At 31.0% G+C, this 23,900-nt stretch overlaps 1 protein-coding gene across 1 annotated transcript; it reads left to right on the top strand.

Moving 5' to 3' along the window:
- The first annotated feature begins 951 nt into the window (after window positions 1-951).
- LOC119668802 (putative uncharacterized protein DDB_G0288537) lies at window positions 952-20,481 on the top strand. Its single transcript, XM_038078444.1, has 4 exons — window positions 952-1,142; window positions 18,534-18,622; window positions 18,693-19,272; window positions 19,355-20,481. The coding sequence occupies exons 2-4, from the start codon at window positions 18,534-18,536 to the stop codon at window positions 20,168-20,170; spliced, it is 1,485 nt and encodes a 494-aa protein (XP_037934372.1). The 5' UTR covers window positions 952-1,142; the 3' UTR covers window positions 20,171-20,481.
- The last annotated feature ends 3,419 nt before the right edge of the window (window positions 20,482-23,900 follow it).

Genomic DNA, 23,900 nt, shown 5'->3' with positions numbered 1-23,900 from the left:
AAAACAAAACAAATAAAAACTTTCTTGAGCGGATAAAGACAAGATCAGCACATCTCTTATACTAACAGTTCTAACCTTTAAAAATAACCAATTTGTATGAAATAATAAAATCTGAAAACCAGAAACATATCGTATTAAAAATTCACCGTTTCTGAAAGCGCCCATTTAACAGTATTTTCACTGTATATAAATATATATTATTGAAACCTTTCCTTGACCAAAAAAAATATATAAATTATTTTAGATAATTTAAGGCTTTGTTACAAACATAAAAGCACCGATTAGTATAGAATTAACAACTTCAATTATAATCTGCATTTTTTGGAAGCAATACAGACCTTCTTGTTAGACTGTTATAGTCCTCCTCAGTAGACTGTTACAGTCCTCCTCAGTAGAATGTTACAGTCCTCCTCAGTAGACTGTTACAGTTGTTCTCAGTAGACTGTTACAGTCCTCCTCAGTAGACTGTTACAGTCCTTCTCAGTAGACTATTACAGTCCTCCTCAGTAGACTGTTACAGTCTTCCTCAGTAGACTGTTACAGTCCTCCTCAGTAGACTGTTACAGTCCTCCTCAGTAGACTGTTATAGTCCTCCTCAGTAGACTGTTAAGTCCTCTTGAATAGACTGTCATTTTGAATTGACTGTTACAGTCTTCCTGAAAAGACTGTTACAGTCCTTCTGAATAGACTATTACAGACCTGCTGAATGGACTGTTGCAGTACTCTTTATAAGACAGTAACAGTCCTCCTTAATAGACTTTTAGAGTCCATCTTAATACTCTGTTAGAATCCGCCTTAATAGACTGTTAGAGTTGTTCTTAGTAGACTGTTACAGTCCTCATTAGTGGACTATTAACTTGTTATACTAAATACATATATTAAATATAAAATATAACAAATAAAAAATATTATATGATATACTTATTGTTTCTTCAATTATTTTAATTTCAGGTCGCATCATTGCAATAGCTTTCGGCATTTCATTTGGTGTCGCATGCATCAGCATTTTAATTGCGGTCTCATATTGTTATCGTGTAGCGACACTTACACGACGTGCCACAGGTGCTCTGGCATTACCAGGCATTCCGCTTTTGCCAGAAGATCAAACCCTTTTACATACCGAGCCGGAACCACCTGTACCCGTAAGTTAAAAAAATTTATATAAAAATATATTTATGAAATAAATATTATTCTTCTAAACTTTCATTTTTAGAATGAAATTGGAAAAAAAATTTATTTATTTACTCTTAGTCTAGTAAATGTTAGGCAAAGAGTGTGCAATTAATCTTCACTTTACATGAGTCTGTGTTCGTGCTCTCTAGCGAACACTGTGTATATCTAAAATATATTGAACCGAAAACCGAAAAAAACCTATATTTTTTGTTGGAATGAAAAGTAGATTCGAACCGATATATTTTTTTTGTTTTGAACCGGAACGAAAAAAATTCCCCTTCGAAGGTCTGTTTTATAAAAAAATGTGCTGGAGCAGTTGCATTCCTAAGAAATTTGGCCGGTTTTCTCCCCATTTAATAAAGATAGAATGGACAATGCAGATTTTGAGCTGAGGGTAAAACAACCTTGGTCGAGAAAAAAAGTCACTCATTCGATTCTTTAAGACATACAGTATTCATTAGGAAATATGTTCATGTGACATCAAAGCTCAATCATACCATCATTAGAAAAATAATATCGCAATGTGCATTTAGTACGAAAGAGAGAAAGGAAAAATTCTGAAAACGATTGAGAGCGATTATTGTTCTTATAGATTGACTTCTTATAGATTATAGACTGATAATGACTGGAATTTCTTAGACAATTTCAAAGGAAGCTTTAGCTCACCAAGAACTCCGACGTTAACAAACTAATACAGTCGAAATCACTTATAACGACTTTTAGTAATAACGACAAACTAAATCGGTCCCAACATGCCTTGCCTATTGATTGTTGATGACTGAACGTAGCATTTACTAGACAATTTTAAAGCAGATTTAGGCTCACATAGTACTCTAATCTTCACAAACTAATACAGTAGAAATCGCTTATAACAATTATCGGTTATAATCACCGGTTTGTGTCGATTCGTACATTCCTGTAAACTGATGATGACTTTACATGACATTTGGAAGAAAAAATTAAGGGAAGCATTGGCTCAAATAGTACTCCGACTTTAACAAACTGATTGTGGCAGTCTCTTCAATATCATTATAACCGTTTTCGACTGTATTATCATTACTGCAAGGCTTTCATATAAGAGATTTACACTTAAAGAATAACATATTTCGCAGCATTTTAACAGCCTCAGTCGGTGGTTGTCTGCGATGAAAGACACTTGGAAGGAGGTCAAACCTTGAGCTGCAGTGCTAGGATGTGTGCACTCAAGCCAATAAAACTCATAAAATTCTACTTAAAAATGCATTCCCTTAAACTGAAGTCAACTTCTAGTTGCTTTTTCTTATTAAAATCTTTCAGTGTTATTAATTTAATGTACATTTCAAAAATAACTTTTCTGCTTGTTTGCTTTTAAATAATGTTTTGTTGTGTGTGAGCTGAGTAGACTTTTAACAGCCTTTTTATTAATTAATTTATGCGTCTGTCTTCATCAGACACAAAGCTTGCCTAATGGAGGCAAAAGGCATACTCGTCGTACTGACATAAGAACACAAGAAGAAAAAAAACAAGAATACATAGCCAACACTGTAGGCAACAATGAGTCCTTTGTTGAACAAAAACTGCCAACATTGGCATTTATTAGATAGAAAGATGGAATGCCTGAAATGTATGCCAAAAGGAGGGAATTTGCACATAGAGCTGCTGCTATACAATAGACATAATACCATAATACTCTATATATTAATGTAGGAAGATATGAAATAAACTGAAATTAATAAAATTAAATAAGAAGTCAGTCAGCTGAAGGCAGTGAACAAGATTTGGCTGCCTTTCAACCTTTCAAAATGCGGTAAAGGTATTAGAGAACTTAAAAGAAGGTCAGCAATTGGTATTAATATAAGAAAAAATTAATTTAAAAAAATTTTTATTTCTTATAAATTCATTTATTTACTTTAAGAAAGGTTAGAAAAGTAACTTAATAGACGCCCACGGCATATTTTAAGTATGAATTGCTGACAACAAAAGACTTCTCATGTACACTTAATATTTTTTTTTCTCTTTAAAAAAAAGAACTCAACTCATTGTAATCAAAGGCCTTAAGGCTTAAACCTCTATCCAAAATAAATAGAAGTATTTCTTACTGAAATGGGTAACTGCAAAACTCTTTCCTCAGATTACTTGGCCCAAATTTATATAACAAACAAGTACTACGAGTACTGCTTAAGTTTATATAAAGATTTTTTTTATATTTTCATATTTCTTGCCAATTGCCATAACCAAAATTGCTATAAAAGTCAATACTAACATTTATTTACATATTAAAATTTTGTTAGTATATATATTTACAAGCAAAAACCTAAAGGTAAATAAATATTTGAATATTTGAAAAAGTATCTTAAAATGCATTAATTTTGCTGTCACACTGGGTATTGGTAATGCGCTCTTATTTATCCTTATGGATACGAACATTAGCAGTACATTTCAGAGACAATATCAATTTAAAGAAATAAAATCAAATACACGATTCTAAGACATAAAATATCTTAAGGCATAAGCAATCACTTAGCATGCCAGCCAGTATGCAGAGGCGTAGTAGCAAAACAAAAACTTCTAAACCAAAATATGCACATGGGTGGAAAATTGTCTGGTTCCCTCCTTTTATGTACAATAATGTACAATTTTTATCACCCACAACATTTCGCAACATTACTGCTAACCACATAACAAAACTAACCTACTGACAGTCAGTCAGTCGATAAATCAAACCGTCTGCATTCGTTATAAAATCATATTAGGCGCTCTGTCTGTCTATCTATCTCTCTGTCTCACTCTCTCTCTCTCTGTCTGTCTGTCTGTCTGTCTATTCATCTATCTCTCTGTTTGTCTGTCTGTCTGTCTAACCATCTATCTTTCTGTTTGTCTGCCCAGTTAGAATGTGTGCATGTGCCAAACCAAATATTCGTACTATAGAAGAATAGAATAGAAGGAAGAAATTTCAGACGCCTGCTGTCATGTACCCAAATTGTATCATCATTATGATCCTTTATGTTGCATAATAGGAGCCTAAAAACAGAAAAACCAATTTAACTTAGAGTTTTCTTTTTACTTCTTACATATCTTCTACTTCTACATCAACGTTTTCCTACTGTCTACTTTATTTCATTTTATTTTATTTTATTGTACGAATAAATTTTATATTTTTTTATTCTTCCCTATTTCGTAGTCGTCTGCAAGCTTCAAGGACTTTTGCTTCCTTATATGCGCGCCATACATTATTTACTTGTCGTCTGAGTGTGTGGGTGTAGTTTGTGTAAGAGTGGCGTGGAGCATGGAGTGTGGAACGGGTACCGGGTAAAGTTAAAAGGAGTAAAACTGCAGTAGACTGAGCATAGCAGTGTTTGTTTAAACCAGTAGCAAGAGCATAAAGGCCACAATTGCGAGAGAGACCTCGTGAGAGAGAGACAGAGAGAGAAGGGGCAGATGTATAAGACACTATGGAGAAGAGCACGCATACAATAAATGCAATGCAAAGGGAAATGTAGAGAATTTTCTTCTTACATTTCTACTTCATTTCAACTTTGACACGTGCAGACATTTTCTGTTGGATTTGCATTAGTTTTTCTTTCTGTCCTCTTTTGTTTTTTTTTCATCATCCTTCATCCTGTTCACATTTCTCTGCTTGCTTTTAGCATTATTATTTTTTTTTTTTTTTTTTTGCAATGCAGTTAGTTTGTTTTTAGCTTCTAACGTTTTTGCTCTTTTGTTTTTGTTATTTTAGCATTAAAAGTTAATAATGCGCAAGTGGGCGTCGGCGGTCTGTTGGCAAAAAGTCGATTGTTGTGGTGGTGCAAGGGTATGCTTGCGTTTATGCACTGCAAAAAAAAAAAAATAAACATTACCATCAGTTTTTCTATAAATCCAACCTTATTTACTCCGAGACCCAAAGAAAAGGTTAAAGTTGAGCAAATTTCGTTACTGCAGCGCAAAAATTTTCTTGCGACTTACTCTGCTATTACTCGTATTGTGTTCCTGGGTTGCTGTGTTGCTCTAATGTTGCGCTGCTTCAGATGCTGCTGCAAGTCATACAATTTCATAGCGAAAAGTTTCTATGACACACAAAAAATATCATTAAAACACAATACGAGCAAGTAGACTCGATTTTAAGTGCCTCCGAAGAAAACGAATATGCACTTAAGTTCTACTTTTTCTTCTCCACGTACAGCACCACGCAGCACCACCGCCTCACGTCTCCACAACATAGTACAGTAGCACATTAATAGAAATTTAATACCCCATTCAGACGCTACTTGAATGTTTGAATAGAGTTTATTTTGCTGTGTATTGAACTGAGCACTACGAAAAAATTGCTCTTACCTAATTGTGTCAGCGACTAAATCGCAATCGCATCGCAACCGCAATTATTGTCAACTTTAAGGAAACTAAGTTGGGAGGCAATAACTTTTATTTTTCTTACTAAATTTATAGATTTATTTTTATTTGATGTTTATTATTTCAATGCATATGTGGAGAAACAATCATCCAGATGCAGTGACTTCTTCATACCATATAGTATCTGGATTCTTGAACTATGTTTAAATAATAACTTTAATTTCTCCAGGACAGTATATAAGACTTTCTTCAAGTATACTACAATGCAATTATAAGATGGAAGTATGGTAAATAAATATTTATTTTTTTGATAAAGGACGTGCTTAGGCAGAATTCACTCCTTTAGATACTTGAATTACACTTAACAGTGACATTTACATGTCCAGTTTAATTACTAGGAGTTTCTCCAAACATACTTTAACGGATTTTAATTAAAAATTTAATGTTCTATGACAAGAAATCTATTTCCAATAGAAAAGGGATGTAAGAGTGAAGACATTTCCAAATCCAAAAAAAAAAATTCAATAATGTAAATTCTTGAGTTGTATGATTATGAATTGTGGTGCCTCAATGTTATGTGGCATTTATAGACCGAAAAATAGTTGCGTAGATAAGTACGGTCATAATTTATTGGTAACCGATGTATTCAGATTGAATTCGCTCATTCGAATTCCTAAATTAGGTTCAATAGTACCGTATACATGTTTAGGTTAGATACTATGACTTTATTCAAATATGCTTTAACGGATTTTAATCAAGACTATCGTTTTCTATAACAAAAATCTATTTCTAATTGAAAAGGGGGACAACTTATTAAAGGGGGGACTTGAACTTATTATCTCGACTAAAAATGTCGAGGTTATAAGTTTTCAACTGAACAAGAATTTTGTTTTACAAAGTATTAAATTGTTAAAATTTTCACATTAACAATTTTTTTAACTTATTGAGAATTTCAACTTAACATAGTTAAAGATATCGTTATTTTACCGGATATATAGGAAGAACACATATTACTTATTTTTTATTAAAAGGCTATCATCGTTAAGTTTTAAAAAAATATTTTTTCAATAATTTTTATATTTTTTATTATATATATACTCATTCCTTTTATAGTCAATATATAAAGTTGTCAATATTAATAAGTTTTTTGACTTCTTCATCAGGTCTCCATGATTGAATGATTGATCTTACAATCATAGAATAAAAGTTCTTTATAATGAAACAATATATAATATTATGTCGAAGACGAGTTCTTTTGTAGCTCGAGTAGCCGATCGGAAGTCAATTATTGCTTAGTCTGATGAAGTGATAAACAATAAACCATTCAATGCGTAGAGAGGGGTTATGAAGAAACCTCATATTTAATAGAGAGTAAAAGTGCTCTTTTTAATTCAACCTTATTTAAAACTCTAATATGCTTTTAGATTACTATATATCATTTTTTTTAAATGATATATAGGAACTTTATGCTTTTAAAAATAATTACTTTAGTAATTGAAAATTTCAAGTAACTGTTATTTCAACGAAAGGCACCAACCAATCATGTCTTTATTCAAAATTCTAGTTTGCTTTCAGGAGTTTTCTAGTTTAAAAAAAATTTATACTTTAAAAAAAAATTACTTTAGTAATTAAAAATTTCACTCTAACTGTCATCTTAACTAAAGGCACCTACCAATAGGGGTCATCGTAATAACTAAACTACAACAAATTTCACAATTTATTTTACTGATTTATTTATTTTTCTCATGAAGAAGTAATATATTTTATAGGAAACACTCCCCCTAATTTGCTAACACGTAGCATATTCAATATAAAGCAACATTATGCTACTTTATATTACTTTTTCTAAAACAATGTTATGCCTCAGAGCTCACTTGTGCTCTTCAAGTTTTCTTGTTCTTCAAAGTACGAGGAAAGTATATAATTGCTTTGGTAAACAAAATCTTTACGCTTGAAATTCTTAAAAGTTAAATAATTAAATACGATAGAAAAAAAAAAAACAATTAAAGTATAAAATATTAATTAGAATTTCCACAGCAGACACCAATTAACTTCTAAATCCCCTCCTGTATTTGTCGTACTTTACTATAATTAAAACTTTGCTTAAATTATTTTTTTTTTTTTATAAATTACGAGTATTAGGAGTATAATTCCAAGGCAGCTAGCTTCACTGCCTGACCGACTGCTGGCAACTTTGTTGGGGGCTAATTTATTTTAAAAGTCTACTCGTCCGTGAAAAAGAAGAAGAAGAAGAGTAAACAAATAAATAAGTAAATAAGTAAATAAATGAAAAATAAATAAAATAAAAATTGCACTTGCCAAAAATCCTTGACAAAAATGTTGTTTTGATTGCTGCTAACAGAAAGTAAACAAAAACAAACCAGAAACAAAATCTGAATCAGAATCCCCGCATGTCACATAAATTTAAAGGAAAAATTTATAAATATGCAAAAAAAATAAAAACCAAATTTAAAAAAAAATAAAATCCCAAAAATTCGATCAAAACAATAACAGATGCGCCGACTCGCATAAACCTAAAGATAACAAGATACAAATTAATTTCAGAGATTTTAATCCCATCGAAACGGTAAAAAATGGGGAGTAACTTTGACATATTTTTCAAAATTTTTTCACTAAAAAAAATATAAAAATAAAAATAAAATAAATAAACCGACAGCACATGTGAGATACTTTCACAAATAAGTTTATAAAAACAAAAGGGCTTAAAAAAGGGTTTAAGAAAAAAATTACAATTTAATTCATGGCCAAAAGTTGCACTTTAAAAAATTATTTTTATATATAAAAATATATATATGCACATTAATATAAATATATATATATAATATTGTATATTTTATATAATGAAACAGTCGTCAAAGGCAAGAGAAGGGAAAATATTGAGGTTAATAACAATTACCATATCGCTTGAGTAAACATTTTAACCTAATTTCATATTGACTGAGCCCCGAACTACTTCCAACTACTATGAACTGGTTACCAGACTGCATGTAGACTTACATACCGACAGACTGATAAACAGACTGACAAACAGACGGATTGAGATACTCTAACAGATACGTCGTAAGCAGCTCACTCAGTCAGTTAAGTTTGCCAAAGGTATGTGGATTTATAAAATTTCTTCCACTTTATTTGCTTTTTTGCACTTCAGATACAACTTTTTTCTTTCTGATTTTTATTCCTTATTTTTTAAAAAATAATTTTTTAAGGGCTCAAGTTTCGCAAGTGAAGAAGAAACTGCATTTTCATTTCTTGTAGACGAGTGAGCTTGTTTTTGTTCCAAAAGTACTTACTACAAAGTATGAAACTGAATACAAAACATCCTGTTTTGTCACGACTGCGACTATAAAAATCCCCAAAAATAGAAGAAAAAAAGCTTAATAAAAAAAAAATTATTTAAGCGTTAAAGGACTTACTTTGTTTATCTCACTTATTTATATTTTCTTTTAATTATTTTTTTTTTATCACTGAATTGTATTTTTATACATTTTTTTTTTAATTTTTTGCTAATTAGCGTTTGCTTCTTAAATAAAAAATGTGGGCGTGTTAAGTCTGAAGTGAGTGCCTGATGACTTTCTCTTTGAATTTTGAATTCCACTACGTTTTGTTGTTTTTTTTTTTTTTGGCTTACTTACTTGCCTTTAACTTCCTTTGAGCAGGTTTCATGCTAAATTACTTTCGAAATTTCTCCCTTAACACTTTACGGAATACTAATCAGACCTTTACGTTACCTTGGCGTTACTAATTTGTATCAATGTCACGTCTGTCTCTTAGTCTGAAGGCACTTAAATGAGTTTGCCTACATGCTGGTAATTACAATGTATTTGCTATCTCCAAAAAAAAGAATTAAATTTTTGGGCACTTTTTGATTTTCTAAATTAAAATGTTTTTATTTATTCAATTTAAGAGAACTTGATTTCTATTCTAACAATAATAACTTTAATTTAGACTTAAATTGAGATATGTAAAGTGTGATCAAGAACTAACATCTATAATACTTATTTCAGTTCCTAGAATAATGCTACTCTGATACGATGCACTAGTTTCCAGTTTGATAAACACTTCTTTATTTTTGTGTTTATCAGAAAACATCGAAAACCACCGTGTAAAGTTTTAACCCACTAATATCATCTATTGGTATTGCTTTGTAGACAGAATTATAGCACTCAGACCACACTATAGTAAGTCTTCAATTCACTAAAACCACATTTTGGGAAAGTTTTTTAGAAAGAATCACAGCATTCAGACTGCGAACGTCCAATAGAGGTATTTTAACCCACTAAAACCACCTTTTGAGAAACGTTTTGCAGAAAGCATCACAGCACTCAGATCGCAAAGGTCTATTGTGAAACCATTGTGATACTTTAACCCACTAAAACCATCCAGTGGGGACTATTTTGTAGACAAAAAATACACAGCCCTCAAACTTTGAAAGTCCATTGTGACACAATTGTGTGATTTTAATCCACTTGCAACTTTTTGGGGAATGTTTTGTAGAAAGAATTACAGCACTAAGAAGTAAAGGTCCATGGAAACATCCCGTTTTGATAATTACAAAAACTTTCGACTTCTTTTAAGGTAGCAGAGATTATGTGAAAGCGGTAAGGAGATACTCTTTAGATCGCAAAGGACCATTGTGAGACTTTAACCCACTAAAACCACCCAGTGGGGACTATTTTATAGACAAAAAAAACACAACACTCAAACTTTGAAAGTCCATTGTGACACCATTGTTACATCTTTTGGGGAATGTTTTGTAAAACGCACCACAGCACTAAGACTGTAAAGGTTCACAGTGAAACCCATTTTGATAATTACAAAAACTTTCAACTCTTTTGAAGAAAGCGGAGAATGTGTGAAAACGATTAGGGTCTAATGTTAAAATACTTACAACATCGGACTATAGTACTTTAAGTCCGATGAGTTTCGCTAAATTTACCTGCTTAATGTAGGTTTGAATGACTTCTTACGAACACTATATCTAATTTATTTAACTACATCTAATTTTATTGTGGTTGTAGGTCTGAGTATAAAGAGGAACTGTACTCCATTTCATGTATTAATGCCCATGTTTAGCTATGAGAATATCTTAAATCTAAGTGGCACCGGACGACCTCACCTAGCTGTCATCGTACAAAATTAGGGACTTAGCTGAGTTTATAGAATTCTCTGGTTGGTTCATATTTACTTAATAGGGGAGTCGTTGCCTTATGGCGTTGGTCAATTGCTAATCTTTAATAGTTAATATAAACAAACGTCAATCCTGTGGTATCACAACGGGCAATTATTTGAGCTTAAGTGGGCTTTCTTGGGCACAAAATCACCACTCCAACCTAACCTAACCTATATCTAATATAATGCATGAGTGAGTAATCATACTATATTATTTATTCTGCCACAGGTCAGTTATAGATCATTTTTCTCTGTAATAGGACTATACACAGATTTGTTAAAATATTTCTTAAAAATTTCACTTTTACACAAAGAATGAAATATTTTTACACAATAAAAACTAAAATTGGCAACTTAATGGCATATGTTTTTACGTTTTTGTCTGCATTTTTATTAAAATTTATGTTAATTTAGTTTACAACGTTCTCTGGCTGGCACTGTCCTCCATAAAAATCATCATAAAAACTTGGATGATTAAAATTAAAAAAAAAATAATATAAAATAAACCACAACTAAACTGCAGTAATAAACGCAGCCAAAGTCTGGGTAGACGAAAATCTAGAGTCTTAAAGTTATACGTTTATTTTTATTTAATATAATTAAATTTTATATATTTTTCTCATCTTTTTTTTTTGTAGTTATTATATTAAGTTTTATTTAACTTTTATGATTTCACATCATTTCTTTTTTATTATCGAAATGTGCCAATTAAAGTTCAGCGACACGCATGCCTCGTCTTCTGAGATGCCAGCAGCCGCTGACGTAGCAGTAAATTGCATAAAATGCATATTTTTGTATGCAGAAAAGTGCAGTGACGGCAGCAGCGAGGACATTTGTGTGCCCAATTGGCTTGACTTGGCCTGGCATCAGTTGCCGTCAGACTCAATGGATTTATTAATTTATTTAAATTTTATTTCATTTTTTTTGTTTATATTTTTTTTTTTGCAATTTTTTATTGCAGAAAATATAATTTTTTTTATTAATTTTGTTTTTACGTATGCACATTTCATTCATTGAGACATATAGACATAAACATACGACCAAGTATCTTTACAGTGTAAAAAGAAAAAAAAAAGCTCTTGTATGCATTTAAAATAGGTCAATGTCTGCGATTGCGGACGGACTGACGGTGTTTTCGAAACACTTGCCAGTCTATGGCAAAGCTAACGAACCTATTTAATGGCCAGAAGTCGCATGCAGTCGGTCGCCTGCCTGCCTTTGCAAACAATAAAATAAAATATTTTCAACAAATAAATTTTATATAAATTTAATGCGTTGATAAGCATTATTATTCAGTTAATAATATAAAATAAATCAATTAAATTCATTAAAAAAAAATTAACACAAAAAAATATATATCCGTAAAATTCTTCATAGCATTTTTTAAAAAAAAAAAAATTTTTTTTTATTTATGCTATAGTGATTTAAAAAAAAAATAATTTTTAAAATTAATACAAAAAAAAGTAGAAATGGCAAAATTATTTTTAAAATTTTTACTGAAACGGAAAAACAAACACCGACTAGACAATAGCAAAGAATGCAGACAGACAAGTAAATAAAATTAAGAAAAATATTTTAGTAGCAAATAAATAAAAATAAACACCCAACAAAATACGAGTACGTACAGAGCAAAAATGGGCGGGGGCATAGTACGGATTTCTGGTATATTTTTCCTTTAATTTTGTTACAAAATCACGATTGAATACATTTTATTAGAATTTTAGTATCTGGCCTCTGTCTATATAAACAGTGATCCACATACATTTATATACACATTTCTATATACAAAATGAAATATATATCTATAAAAAAATATACACTTATCAAGGTATACAAATAAAACATATATATGTAAATATATATTAATTTTTTCCAAACGAGCTTTTTCATTCATAAAAAATATTTTTAAAATTTATAACACAATTAAATCAACCAAAGTTTTAGTAGCCGCTGTACAAAATCCATAATGTTGCCATACTTGAAAAATAAGCATTTTAATTTTTGTGTCAGTTTAACGCCTAATCCTAAAAATTAGTTGTACGTCTCTTCTATATACTATAGTAGTTTTTGCATTTACATATATACTGGTATGTAATCGCTTATAGTTCGCTGTCTTGAATGAGTGAGTACTGATCTAGAACAATTTGACGAACTGGTAGGACTGAAAAACTGGGTCCTCAGGACTATATGTTAGCTGTAGCGGCAATGATAATTCATAATAATCATAATAAAAAGTTGTACTGCATACATATAACTAAGTAATAGTGGAAAAAACTTTCATATCTGATGGGTTTTTGTTTGGTAGACTAAAATTATACTTGAGTTATAGTATAGTGTCAATCAAGAAGTAATATCTACTAAGTTTGTTGTATGGTAGGCTAAGATTATACTTTATTTATAGTGTTAATCAAGAAGAAACCCGTAGGAGAGAGAAACTATAATACATTTTCTCTTTGAATGCCCGGCTTTGGTGTCCAGAAGATATAGGTTCTTAGGAAAATACTTCTTTGATAGTTTATCAGACTGTTCAACGGTGAAGACGAAAGTCCTATTAAATTATCTAAATTCGGCGGAATGGATTAAGTCTCTAGTCTCTTCTATAGTAGGGTTTTTGAGAGGAACGTGGTAGCAAAATGGTGCAAAATCGCTAATTGAGGTACATGGAAGTACCTCAACCACATAACTGAATAACTGGAAAACGGTTAAGAAAAATCAAAAGGAGGGAAGAAGTGTTGTGAGTGAAGCCTAGGTTGCATTTTAGCTATATCTCGAATGAAGAAAAAAAATAATTATAATAAAAAAATAATAATCTTATTCTTTTCTTTAATTCTTTTTTGTTTTAATTAATTAAAATGATTGAAATAAGTATCCTTAATATTGTTACTTCTAATTACTTTAGAAATGTATATTTTCAATGAAAACTTTTTGATACTCTTTAACATTCTCGTTTAACCTCAGACATTTTGTGAATGTAAGCCAAGAGTTCTCTATTTCAACTTTGAATATTCCAATAAAACAGTATACAATACCAAATGCCATGAATTTTAGAAGCATTATTTACAATAAAATTTCCCATTTTCGTCACTAAACGTTAAAGACCAAAATTTATTTTCATGCCAAGAACAAACGTTTTCGGCTTAATAAAATGCTATGTATTTGCATCCACTAATGGCGCGCATACGGGGTATATGAGAGTACATCCCAGCTTGTATCTAACATATATACTCGTATATGACAGCAAAATAGAATCTCATTTTTTATCTTTTTGAACAGTTTTTTGGCTTGCATCCAACTAAGGCAACTGCAATGCTGCCATTCACAGCCAAAACAGAAACACGTTAGACTTTTGTCAGACGCAGAGTCGCTAAAAAATATTTTATCTACAGAAGAACAAACATAAAATTTAGACTCTTCAGAAACCATATACACAACTACGGACACATACGTATATAAATGTATTTACATATATAATCGTGTGAATGTATCTATATATGCCACAAAAAAGTCAAAAAATTTTTTATGTCGTTGGTACAGGACATGACAGAAAAGGCCGCAAACATTTTTTGTTGCCAATTTGAATGGCAAACCGAATTGTAAATATGAGCTTTTATGTAAATGCATTTTTTCTATGCAGATTATGTATTCTACTATACGTTATATACAGAGCAGCGAGTACATAATCCCAAACTGAGTTATATACTTTTTTGTTTGGTAACAATAAAATATCGTCGTTTCTAACGTTTTTCAAAAGACGTTTTTGTTTAGGTTTTATTAAATTTTAAAGTTATGAAACTTTTCCTGCTCCCTTTGTACCTCATTTTCCTTCCCATCACAGAATGTCGACTAACTTTTCTCAAACAGAAAATCGACGAAATACAAAAAAAAATTATTATAATTCGTCTCGTACGTGCTACATTTTGTAATGTGAACGTGAATTTTATCATATAAACACCTCGTATTCATTTTATTTATTTTTTTTTTTTTTTTTGTTTCTCCTAATTTTTTTTTTTTTTTTTTTGTTTTCTGTCAAATTCAGCAAAAAATTAGGTGACGTCTTCTTGTCTCATTGCCACCAGGTGAATTGAATTATCACACGTACGCATGTCGACACTTACACATGTACACAGTCACATGTCGTGTAGAAAAAGTAATAAACATGTGCACTTATGTGCTACGATTTGTGCTATTTTGGCAAATTAATTTTTTTTTTCTTTTTTTTTTTTTTTTGATTTGGGAATTGAATATATTTTCTTTAAGACACTTGGAGATGGGTGAAAAACTATTCGAAAGTGATTTTGCATTGATTATTTAATGATTTGGATGGATTTATATGGCAAATATTCAATTTAAATTCTTCTGGTAATTATTTATCTGGTTTATTATAAGAACAATTTTATAATCTAGCAAAATTCGATATATGATATCTACAATACATTATTATTTTTTCTTACAATTTCTGCTATCATTAAAATATATTAATTAATAAATATAAAAACTTTGTTGTTGTAATTCACTACTGTTCAAATCACCTCTCAATTTTTTTTTTTTATTTATTTCAAATTCAATGTGTATGTATGTATGTATTCTGTCACATAATACTGTGACATTTAACAATTTTTTGACGAATACTATTTAAGTCATGATAATTTCACAATTTAGGTAGTTCTCCGTATGGAGAACTACTCATTCTTAAATAAAGATTTTATTATAATATCTGAAAACCTGACAATGTTTTATTAAAATTATATTTTTATCTTTATTTTTTGAAATAAAAATAACATATATTATAGAATAATATATAAATACAAGAATAAAATAATAATAGAGGGAAGATTTCTAAAAGATGCTTCTAATAATATGAGAACTCTATTGGGAAAGGCTATCAAGACTATCACAATCTAAATGCTTTTAAGAACTTACAACCTAAAACGCTTCAAAGACTGCATAGCATATTCAAAAAATAGCCTAGGAATTATTGCGAGACTATTGACCGATCATTGTAGATTGAATAATCACCTATTGCAGTCAGGAACTGAATCCAACTCAGACTGCAGATACTATAGAGAAGAGAGAGAAACTACATACCATGTGCTTGGGAGTGCCCGGCACTGATGCACAAGCGAAAGAAACAACTAGGATGGTATTTCATGGATCATAAGAATCCAAGACTAGAAAAAATATGACTGATGCACACGCGAAAGAAACACCTAGGATGATATTTCATGGAACATAAGAATCCATGACAAGCGAAAGAAACACATAGGATGGTATTTCATGGATCATAAGAATCCAAGACTAGGAAAGATATGATATAATAATAATTTGATGATGCATATCGGCAATATGTGAATAAATCCATAAAAATGCAGTCAAAATAGATTTATATCAATTTCATAAAAATGAATATCATTTAAAGAACTGACTTAGATGAAAGTAACGGTTTGGAGAATAACGTTTAAGTGTTCTTGCAAATAAAATTTTGTATATTTTTTGTAGTGAAAAAGTGATAGTCTGTGCAAAAACCTCCCCCAAGTTTAGCCAGTAGTGTAGACGTTGTGTTATTCATGTTAAGTAATTGGTATTTAAACGTCATTTATCGTTCTGAGATACGACAGTCGTCGTGTCTTTCTAAGAGACGACAGTCGTCCTGTCTTTCTGAGAATCGACAGTCGTCTTGTCTGAGAGACGACAGTCATTTTGTCTTTCTAATTGACGACAGTCGTCTTGCCTTTCTGAGAAACGACAGTCGTCCTGTCTTTCTGAGAGACGACAGTCGTCTTGTCTTTTTAAGAGACGACAGTCGTCCTGTCTTTCTGAGAGACGACAGTCGTCGTGTCTTTCTGAGAGACGACAGTCATCTTGTCTTTCTGAGAGACGACAGTCGTTTTGTCTTTCTGAGAGACGACAGTCGTTTTGTTTTTCTGATAGACGACAGCCGTCTTGTGTTTCTGAGAGACAACAGTCGTCTTGCCTGTCTAATAGACGATAGTCGTCTTGTCTTTCTGAGAGACGAGAGAAAGTATTAATTTAGTTCAAAACTAAATTTATTGCAAAATGTTCTTTTCACCACAAAAAAGTTGAAGGTTTCGGTTCATATATTATGTTAGAGAGAATCACTGGACTCATAGAGGATAGCGTTTCTTGAAACGATGAAACCACTTGCCATGTGTTAAAAATTGTTTTTGATTTTTTGTATATTCGTAGGTTATTCTTTTAGGAATACATCTGGTGAATAAATTTTCTTCCGTTTTTATTTTTTGTTTGTGTTTTTTGGTGAAAAACAAAAATGTTATTCTTATTTCTTGAATCAAAAAATCTTTTTAATGATATTTTTGAATTAAAAAACAATCCCACTTCTTAAAGACTTAAATGTATTATGTATCATAATTTCTAGTTTAATGATTTTTGAAATTACAACATTCATAGAAGGGCATTTCCCAAGTGCACACACTGTTTCCCATTTGCATTACAGCATTATTACGTCCGCAGATCTCTGATATCTCGGGAAAAATACAATTGCCCTTGTACAAAAATTTTACGAAATAAATTGCTTTTGCTGCCGCTTTTCTTTCTTTAATAAAAACCAAAAAAAAAAGAAAAAATTAAATAAAAAGTTTATGTTGTATACATAAAAAAGTCAATTTATTACAAATTTCCACAAGTTCCTTTCTAACTTTGAAACTAAACTTCCAAACTACGCACTGAAATAAAACAGAATCCGACGTTTGAAGGACATTTTTTGTAGGGTGCAATTTTTATGCTTTCCCCGTTACATTTGCTACTCACATTTTTTTAAGTTGACGTAAACTGTGCCTGCCTCTCCCAGTTCATCAACGGCAATGAAGCCCAACCATTTTCGTGTTATCCTTGGAACGGAAACTAAAATATGCGAGCGCAGAAATGGCTGTGGTGGTGCGCTGATGCGTAAATATGAACGAGCACACACGGCTTCCGCAGAAAAATAAAAGGAAAATAATAAAAAAATAACAGATTAAAATCAAAATGGCGCACAGTCATCAGCAGTTTTTAAAATAACTTGGAAGTTTTTTTGTGCTCTACAAAATTTCGGTGGGTTAATTTAACAACTCAACAAACATTGACTTAGGTCAGGGGCACAACTGTTCAAGTGTACATAAAATATGAGTTGACTACAAGGATTACAAGAATTATATGTTATAATGATTGGATTGTATAAAAACAACATATAAAAACTGATATATAGTTTATATTGATATATGGTTTATCATTAGTTTCTGTAGCTCCTTAATCATAAGACAACTAAATCCAAAATGATTTCTGCTAGCCGATTCTCTTTATTCCAACAGCATCTTGACTAATTTGTCTTCCTCAATATAATATGGCACCAGATAACCTCAAATCTTCCTATTATGCCGACAAGTTTGGTGACTTAAAAATAAACCAAAGAGATCTAAGTCGTAAATGATTTGTACTAGTAGGTACTGTTCATTCCAGCAGCATCCTGATTACTTCGTCTTCCTCAACAGAATATGGCATCACATATCCTTAAATCTATAAGGCAGCTGCATACTGCCTTATGGATTTCATCTCATATATACTATACTATAAACTGGCAAACTATTTAGTTAATGACGAAAAATAAAATCAGTTATCTGACCTAAAACCTAACCTAAAAATAGGTTATCTATCTATTCAATTTTTAATAGATAAATCCTACAAGATTATAGTTTCTTTTTTATAAATTTATTTTTATAATTTTAGTGGGTTTGAATACTATATGTACGATCTACTAATATTCTTCTTTATATAATTAAAAGTAATTCCCTATGTATGTATATCTAATCGAGTTTTATCTTTCATTTCAGATGCTATCGGTACAGACTGCCGGCTGCGCGGGAATGGAACGGCTCGGCGTTCCGACCCGCACATCGCTCAATACACCTCCCGATGATAGGTAAGTTAAATTTAATTTCAATCATTTAAAAATTAAACATTAATTATTCTATTTCTTGTTGTTTATTTAGGGGGCAATTTAGTTGTAGAATGCGTGTAGAAGCACTCCAAGCACGTGAGCTTTTGGCAGTACGTGGTGAATCTGTGATTCGTAGCAACACTAGCAACAATAGTTTAAACAGCAGTAACAGCAACAATCATCTTCATCATCATTATAAGCAACATTCCCACCATCAACAACAGCAACATCAACATTACCAACGCATGATAACACCGAACGCAAACGGTAACTCTGGCAGTGGGAGTAGCAGCAGCAATACCACAAATAGTATTAATAATAGTAGAAGTGGCAGTAGCAATAGCACGACGGCGGCAACCAACAATGGCAGTAGCAATATAGCGCGCGGTGGAATCGAAGCCACCACGCTTAAGTACGGCAATACTGGCAGTGGGAGCAGCAACAGTGGCAGTAGTAGTGGCAGTTCATGTGGTAGTACTGTTAGCTCAGTAAATAGCCATAGTCATGATCATCATCAGCATTATCAACATCAATTACAACAGCAACAAACACTGCGTTGTCCACACCATGTGCCACTGCCTGATAGCGAATGGGGACAAGATCGCATATTACCACTACGTACAGGTTATCAGGTAAAAAGCGAATAAATTAAACATATTCCCTAAGAGATACTTAACCAAAAAATTCTTTTTTGTTTCTCTCTCTCACTCATAGCAATCGGAAATAACTCGCTCCTATATAAAACCGCCTCCAAACAAAACAGTTAAAGACGTTCCAGAACAATCATCCTATAACTTTTATACGCTCGCCACGCATACAGCGCAACAACAACTTCATGCCGGTACTGGTAGCAATAGTTCCACACAACAACAACAACAACACAAATCAAAACCCAATGCAATAACAAAACTATTCTCACGTAAGAGTTCACCTAAATCACCAACAGCATTATCAGCCTCATCAACATGTTCGTCGCTAGCATCATCGGCGTCAATCACATCGCTTCCCATCTCCAAAGCAGCAGCACTGCAAACGACCGCCTGCAGTTATGGTGGTAGCTCAACGCAAACAAACCTTCCAACAGCGAATGCTGCGGGTATAAATAATATCTATGCCGGACTGGCACCAACAACACAACTACTAACAACAATCAGCGTGTCTCCAACGGCAGCAACAGCAACAACAGAACGCATACCGACACCGCCCCTGTCAGTAACGGTGCCAATTGCAAGCTATCAGCAACAGCAACAACAATTCAAACAATTCCAACAGCAACAAATGTTGCTCGACAATATCGTAGCGGAGAGTGCAGCAACATCATTGCAAACACTTAAGAGTAGCAATTGCAGCTTAAATTCTACTAGCTCAATCGATCGCAATGAAGCAGCAACAACATCAACTGCAGCTGGAGCATCAGCAGCAGCAGCAGCAACTAGTATACGTCGTAACAGCAGCAATGCTAGCATGAGTTGCAATTGTAATAGCAAAAACTGCGCTATATGCACAACTGCAACAACTGGCGCATCATAACATGTATAGGAACATGTTGAGTTGGGATAGCAACATTACTACTAGTAGGCCAAAGAAAATGTATTTTATTATGGCAAAATTTAATGCAACTAAGGTAAAGACTGTGCAAAAATTTATGTCAAAATTATGTATGTATGTTGTTCGTTGTTAGTGCTTATAGTAAAGCAAAATATTAGTAATATTGTAGTTAATATTGATGTAAGTATGTTGCAGCAACATGTTGCTACTGAATAGTTGCTTTAATAAATTGTGTGCTACACTCAAGTATTTTTCAATTTCTTTAATTCTTTTAACATAATTGCAAATATTTTAATTGATTTAATTTATTTAAAATGCAATTAAATAAAATTTACAAATTTATAATGTTAAACGCAAATCAAAGGCAATATTTAGTAATAATACTTAGTATGTGATTTGTTGACTGCTGAGTGTTGAGTGTTGAGTTAAAGGACTTTCACTATTTAGCGTAGCACTGTTAGCAACTTGTTGCGCCTAATTATTTAATTATTATTTAATAGAATTGTAAATTATTATTATTAAATTGTATATATAATGTAAAGAATTTTTGTAATATTAAGTGTATTTTTAATTTAGTAAATTAGCAAAAATTATATTATATATTAAAATTAATTCAAAATTAAATGATATGCATAGTTAATAAAGTAAATATTATTTCTTTTAATAAATATTTAATTGAGAATTTAATCATTTGTTTTTATTTTATAATTTTTAAATTGGAGCTTCCATTTATACTTATCTAATAATTTAATTATAATTTCAAATTGCAAATTATTTTGTTTTTAATTTATTTTATTTAGTTTTATATTGATTTGTACCTGAGTTCTACTCCATTTTAATACTACATTTTACTGCTTATTTTTAATTTAATTAATTTTCAAAAAAAGAAATTAAAAAAAACAAGTCTTAATGCAAAAATGGTTTCACAGACTACGATCCAAACTAAAAAAAAAAACAATTTTTATTATATCCAAAATTTATATATATAATAATTTAGTAATTTAATAATTATTAAAAATTACGAATATATTAAAATTATAATAAATTAATAAAATTAAAAGTCTTGAAAATTTCAAAAATAATATTTGCGCCCTTTTATGTGTTTCGATGTCTATTATATACTCGTATATAAACTATCTATCAATCATTGTCTGTCTGTCTAAATAGAAAACTATAGAGAAACGAAAACGAAAACTTGATAAAAAATAATCAGATTTATTATTTAGTATTTAAAATATTTCACAAACAAAAACACGATGTCCTACATGAAAACATAATAATTAAAGAAAAAAATAAAAAATTAAGAAATAATAAAGCTGCAGCTTTAGCTAAGAATAATCGTATAAGTAATAGCATAACTTAATGTTTCGATATAAGTTAAAATCAACTTAATTAAATATTTTTTATTTCTTTATTTTTTAAAATTAAAAGACTGCTTAAAATTTCACTTGTAGTAAAAAAAATTATAAAGCAATTATGGACGCTCTTCTCAACCAATAGATATACATTAACTTAACTATTAATCGAAAGGAAGAAGTACAAAATTAAAATTCTATTTAAAAATAATCACCAATGTTTTCTGAAAATCAATAAGCCAAACCTTGACTGTCGTTGAAATGTTGGAGTATTCTCCTGTTCCAGGAGAAGTTAAGTTTTATGGGTTTAAATGATTAATCGAATATCAATACCAATTACTTCTTTCGCACAGTTTTATTGCCAGATCTACAAGATTCTTGACAAACGGTTCTAATGCAACTCATTTTTGCCTTCAAAGAGCAGGGCATAAATGAATTGAAAAATACTTTTTTTTCTCTGTCTAGGAGAAGTAATATATTTTGAGAAATTTTTATTTCGCTCGCCTGTACTCCAACGGAAAACAGAAGTCAGTTATTGCTGCTGGTAATCTAATAAGTATTTCAAACTATTAATCTTATAGTTTAATAAGATCTCCTTCTATTTATGACTGATAATGTTTATTTGAGATTGTGTTCAAGCTATAGTGCCCTAATAGTTATACATACTGCAAGAATTTTAAAATCCGTTATTGAAAATATTCTATATAAAAAACTCGTTTAATATTAGTGTTACAGAGCTTCTTGAATGGTATTTGCTTGCCTTAAAAATTCATCGGTTTTTTAGTTCTTTTCTACATTTCGATGCTCTGAAACCGAAATCAGAGAACGGCTCAAGTTATGTTAAGGTTATGTTATGGTTATTCCTGATATCTTTATGATAATCATAAATAAAAGTGCGACCTAATACGACTTGAAGAATAGGAATTGAAAAAAATAAAAAAATACTTATTAAACAGAATATTTTGTAGTGCGGATGATCCCAAAAAAAAAGAAAAAAAATTATAAAGATGTATAAAGTTTCAGAAAATGTTATTGAATACACTAATAATTTTTTTTGTTATAATGGAAAATGTACACTAAAGCACACCTAAAATTAGGATTATTAATGTGAAAGTATTAATATATAGGACACAATATCCTATATATCTCTCTTAAAGAGATATCGTAAGAATTATCCTTAAGTCCCTCTCTTCAAATAGACTTAACATACACAAAGCTTAGCATATAACCTTGTACTAAAGAGTTACTCGTCAAGTATAAAAACATCTATACCCAATCGCAATAGTACTTCATATGATGCTTCCCTTCTATACTCAAGTCGTACCACACTTAATGTGTGACCAATTACAGCTCTTATTGATATGGTTCACCCATCTGTTCTAAGGCTCGTTTCAATTACCTATTCGCTGATACCAGCAAAATATACTTATTTATTTAATCGCTACGGACCTCTCTATATACCCCATTTCACCCACGTAGTTGCTTTTTAATTTATTCATGCTTCTGTAACAGATTTTCAATAAGTTACAGAAATTCTTTCAATGCATTCTCCATCCTTTTACAACTCTCAATTGACTTACACCTCTTCATTGCACATTACTTTTCTACTATATTTCCATAAATTTTAATAAATAAATAATACAGAAAACGACAAAATTTAAAACTGCATAGCTTCGTGATATTGAACGTCTAAACTTTATAGTATGAAAGCTTTTAGTTCAGAAGAATTATGTGTATAATCCTTAACTATCTTAGAGATTTGGCATTTGCATAGGTTCCTTTTTAATCTTACATCTTCAAACAAATTAGATTTTAGAGTTACCTCTTCGACCGATGTCGAATATATGTGCTCCTTCAACATACATTGTTTTTTAACTAGTTTGTATCATTTAACTAGTTTGTATCACTTAACTAGTTATGGTTTTCAAATACTTTTATTTGGTTAATTGTTATTGTAAATAATGTCATTCTCAAGTGTCTTGGCAGCGGTTAAGAATGGTGCTTTAAATTTTTTGTGTTTAAGTACATTCGAATTAGAATGTTGGATTAAAGAATTTTGGATTAATCAATTACAATATTTGAAAATGTTCAAGATGCCTGAAAATATTGGAGTTAGTCGAAGTCTCTTCTGCTTACTATTTGCTATTCTTTTTATTTTGTTTTAGACAAAATCTTATAATAGGTAATACTAAACACAATATGATGTTAAAACAACTTCGAAGAAATATTAGGAATTCTCCTGATGAAGGTAAAAGCAAATTTGCCGAAATTCGAAAGTTAAACTCCTAAAAAACAAAACCGACTTTAAATATTTTCGAACAATTCTATATGGTCGACCCAACTCCTAGACAACCAAC

The sequence above is a fragment of the Teleopsis dalmanni genome, chromosome 1, assembly GCF_002237135.1.
Source record: "Teleopsis dalmanni isolate 2A chromosome 1, ASM223713v2, whole genome shotgun sequence".
Lineage (NCBI taxonomy): Eukaryota > Metazoa > Arthropoda > Insecta > Diptera > Diopsidae > Teleopsis > Teleopsis dalmanni.
Note: the sequence above shows the minus strand (reverse complement) of the source record. Positions and strands in the feature narration are given on the sequence as shown.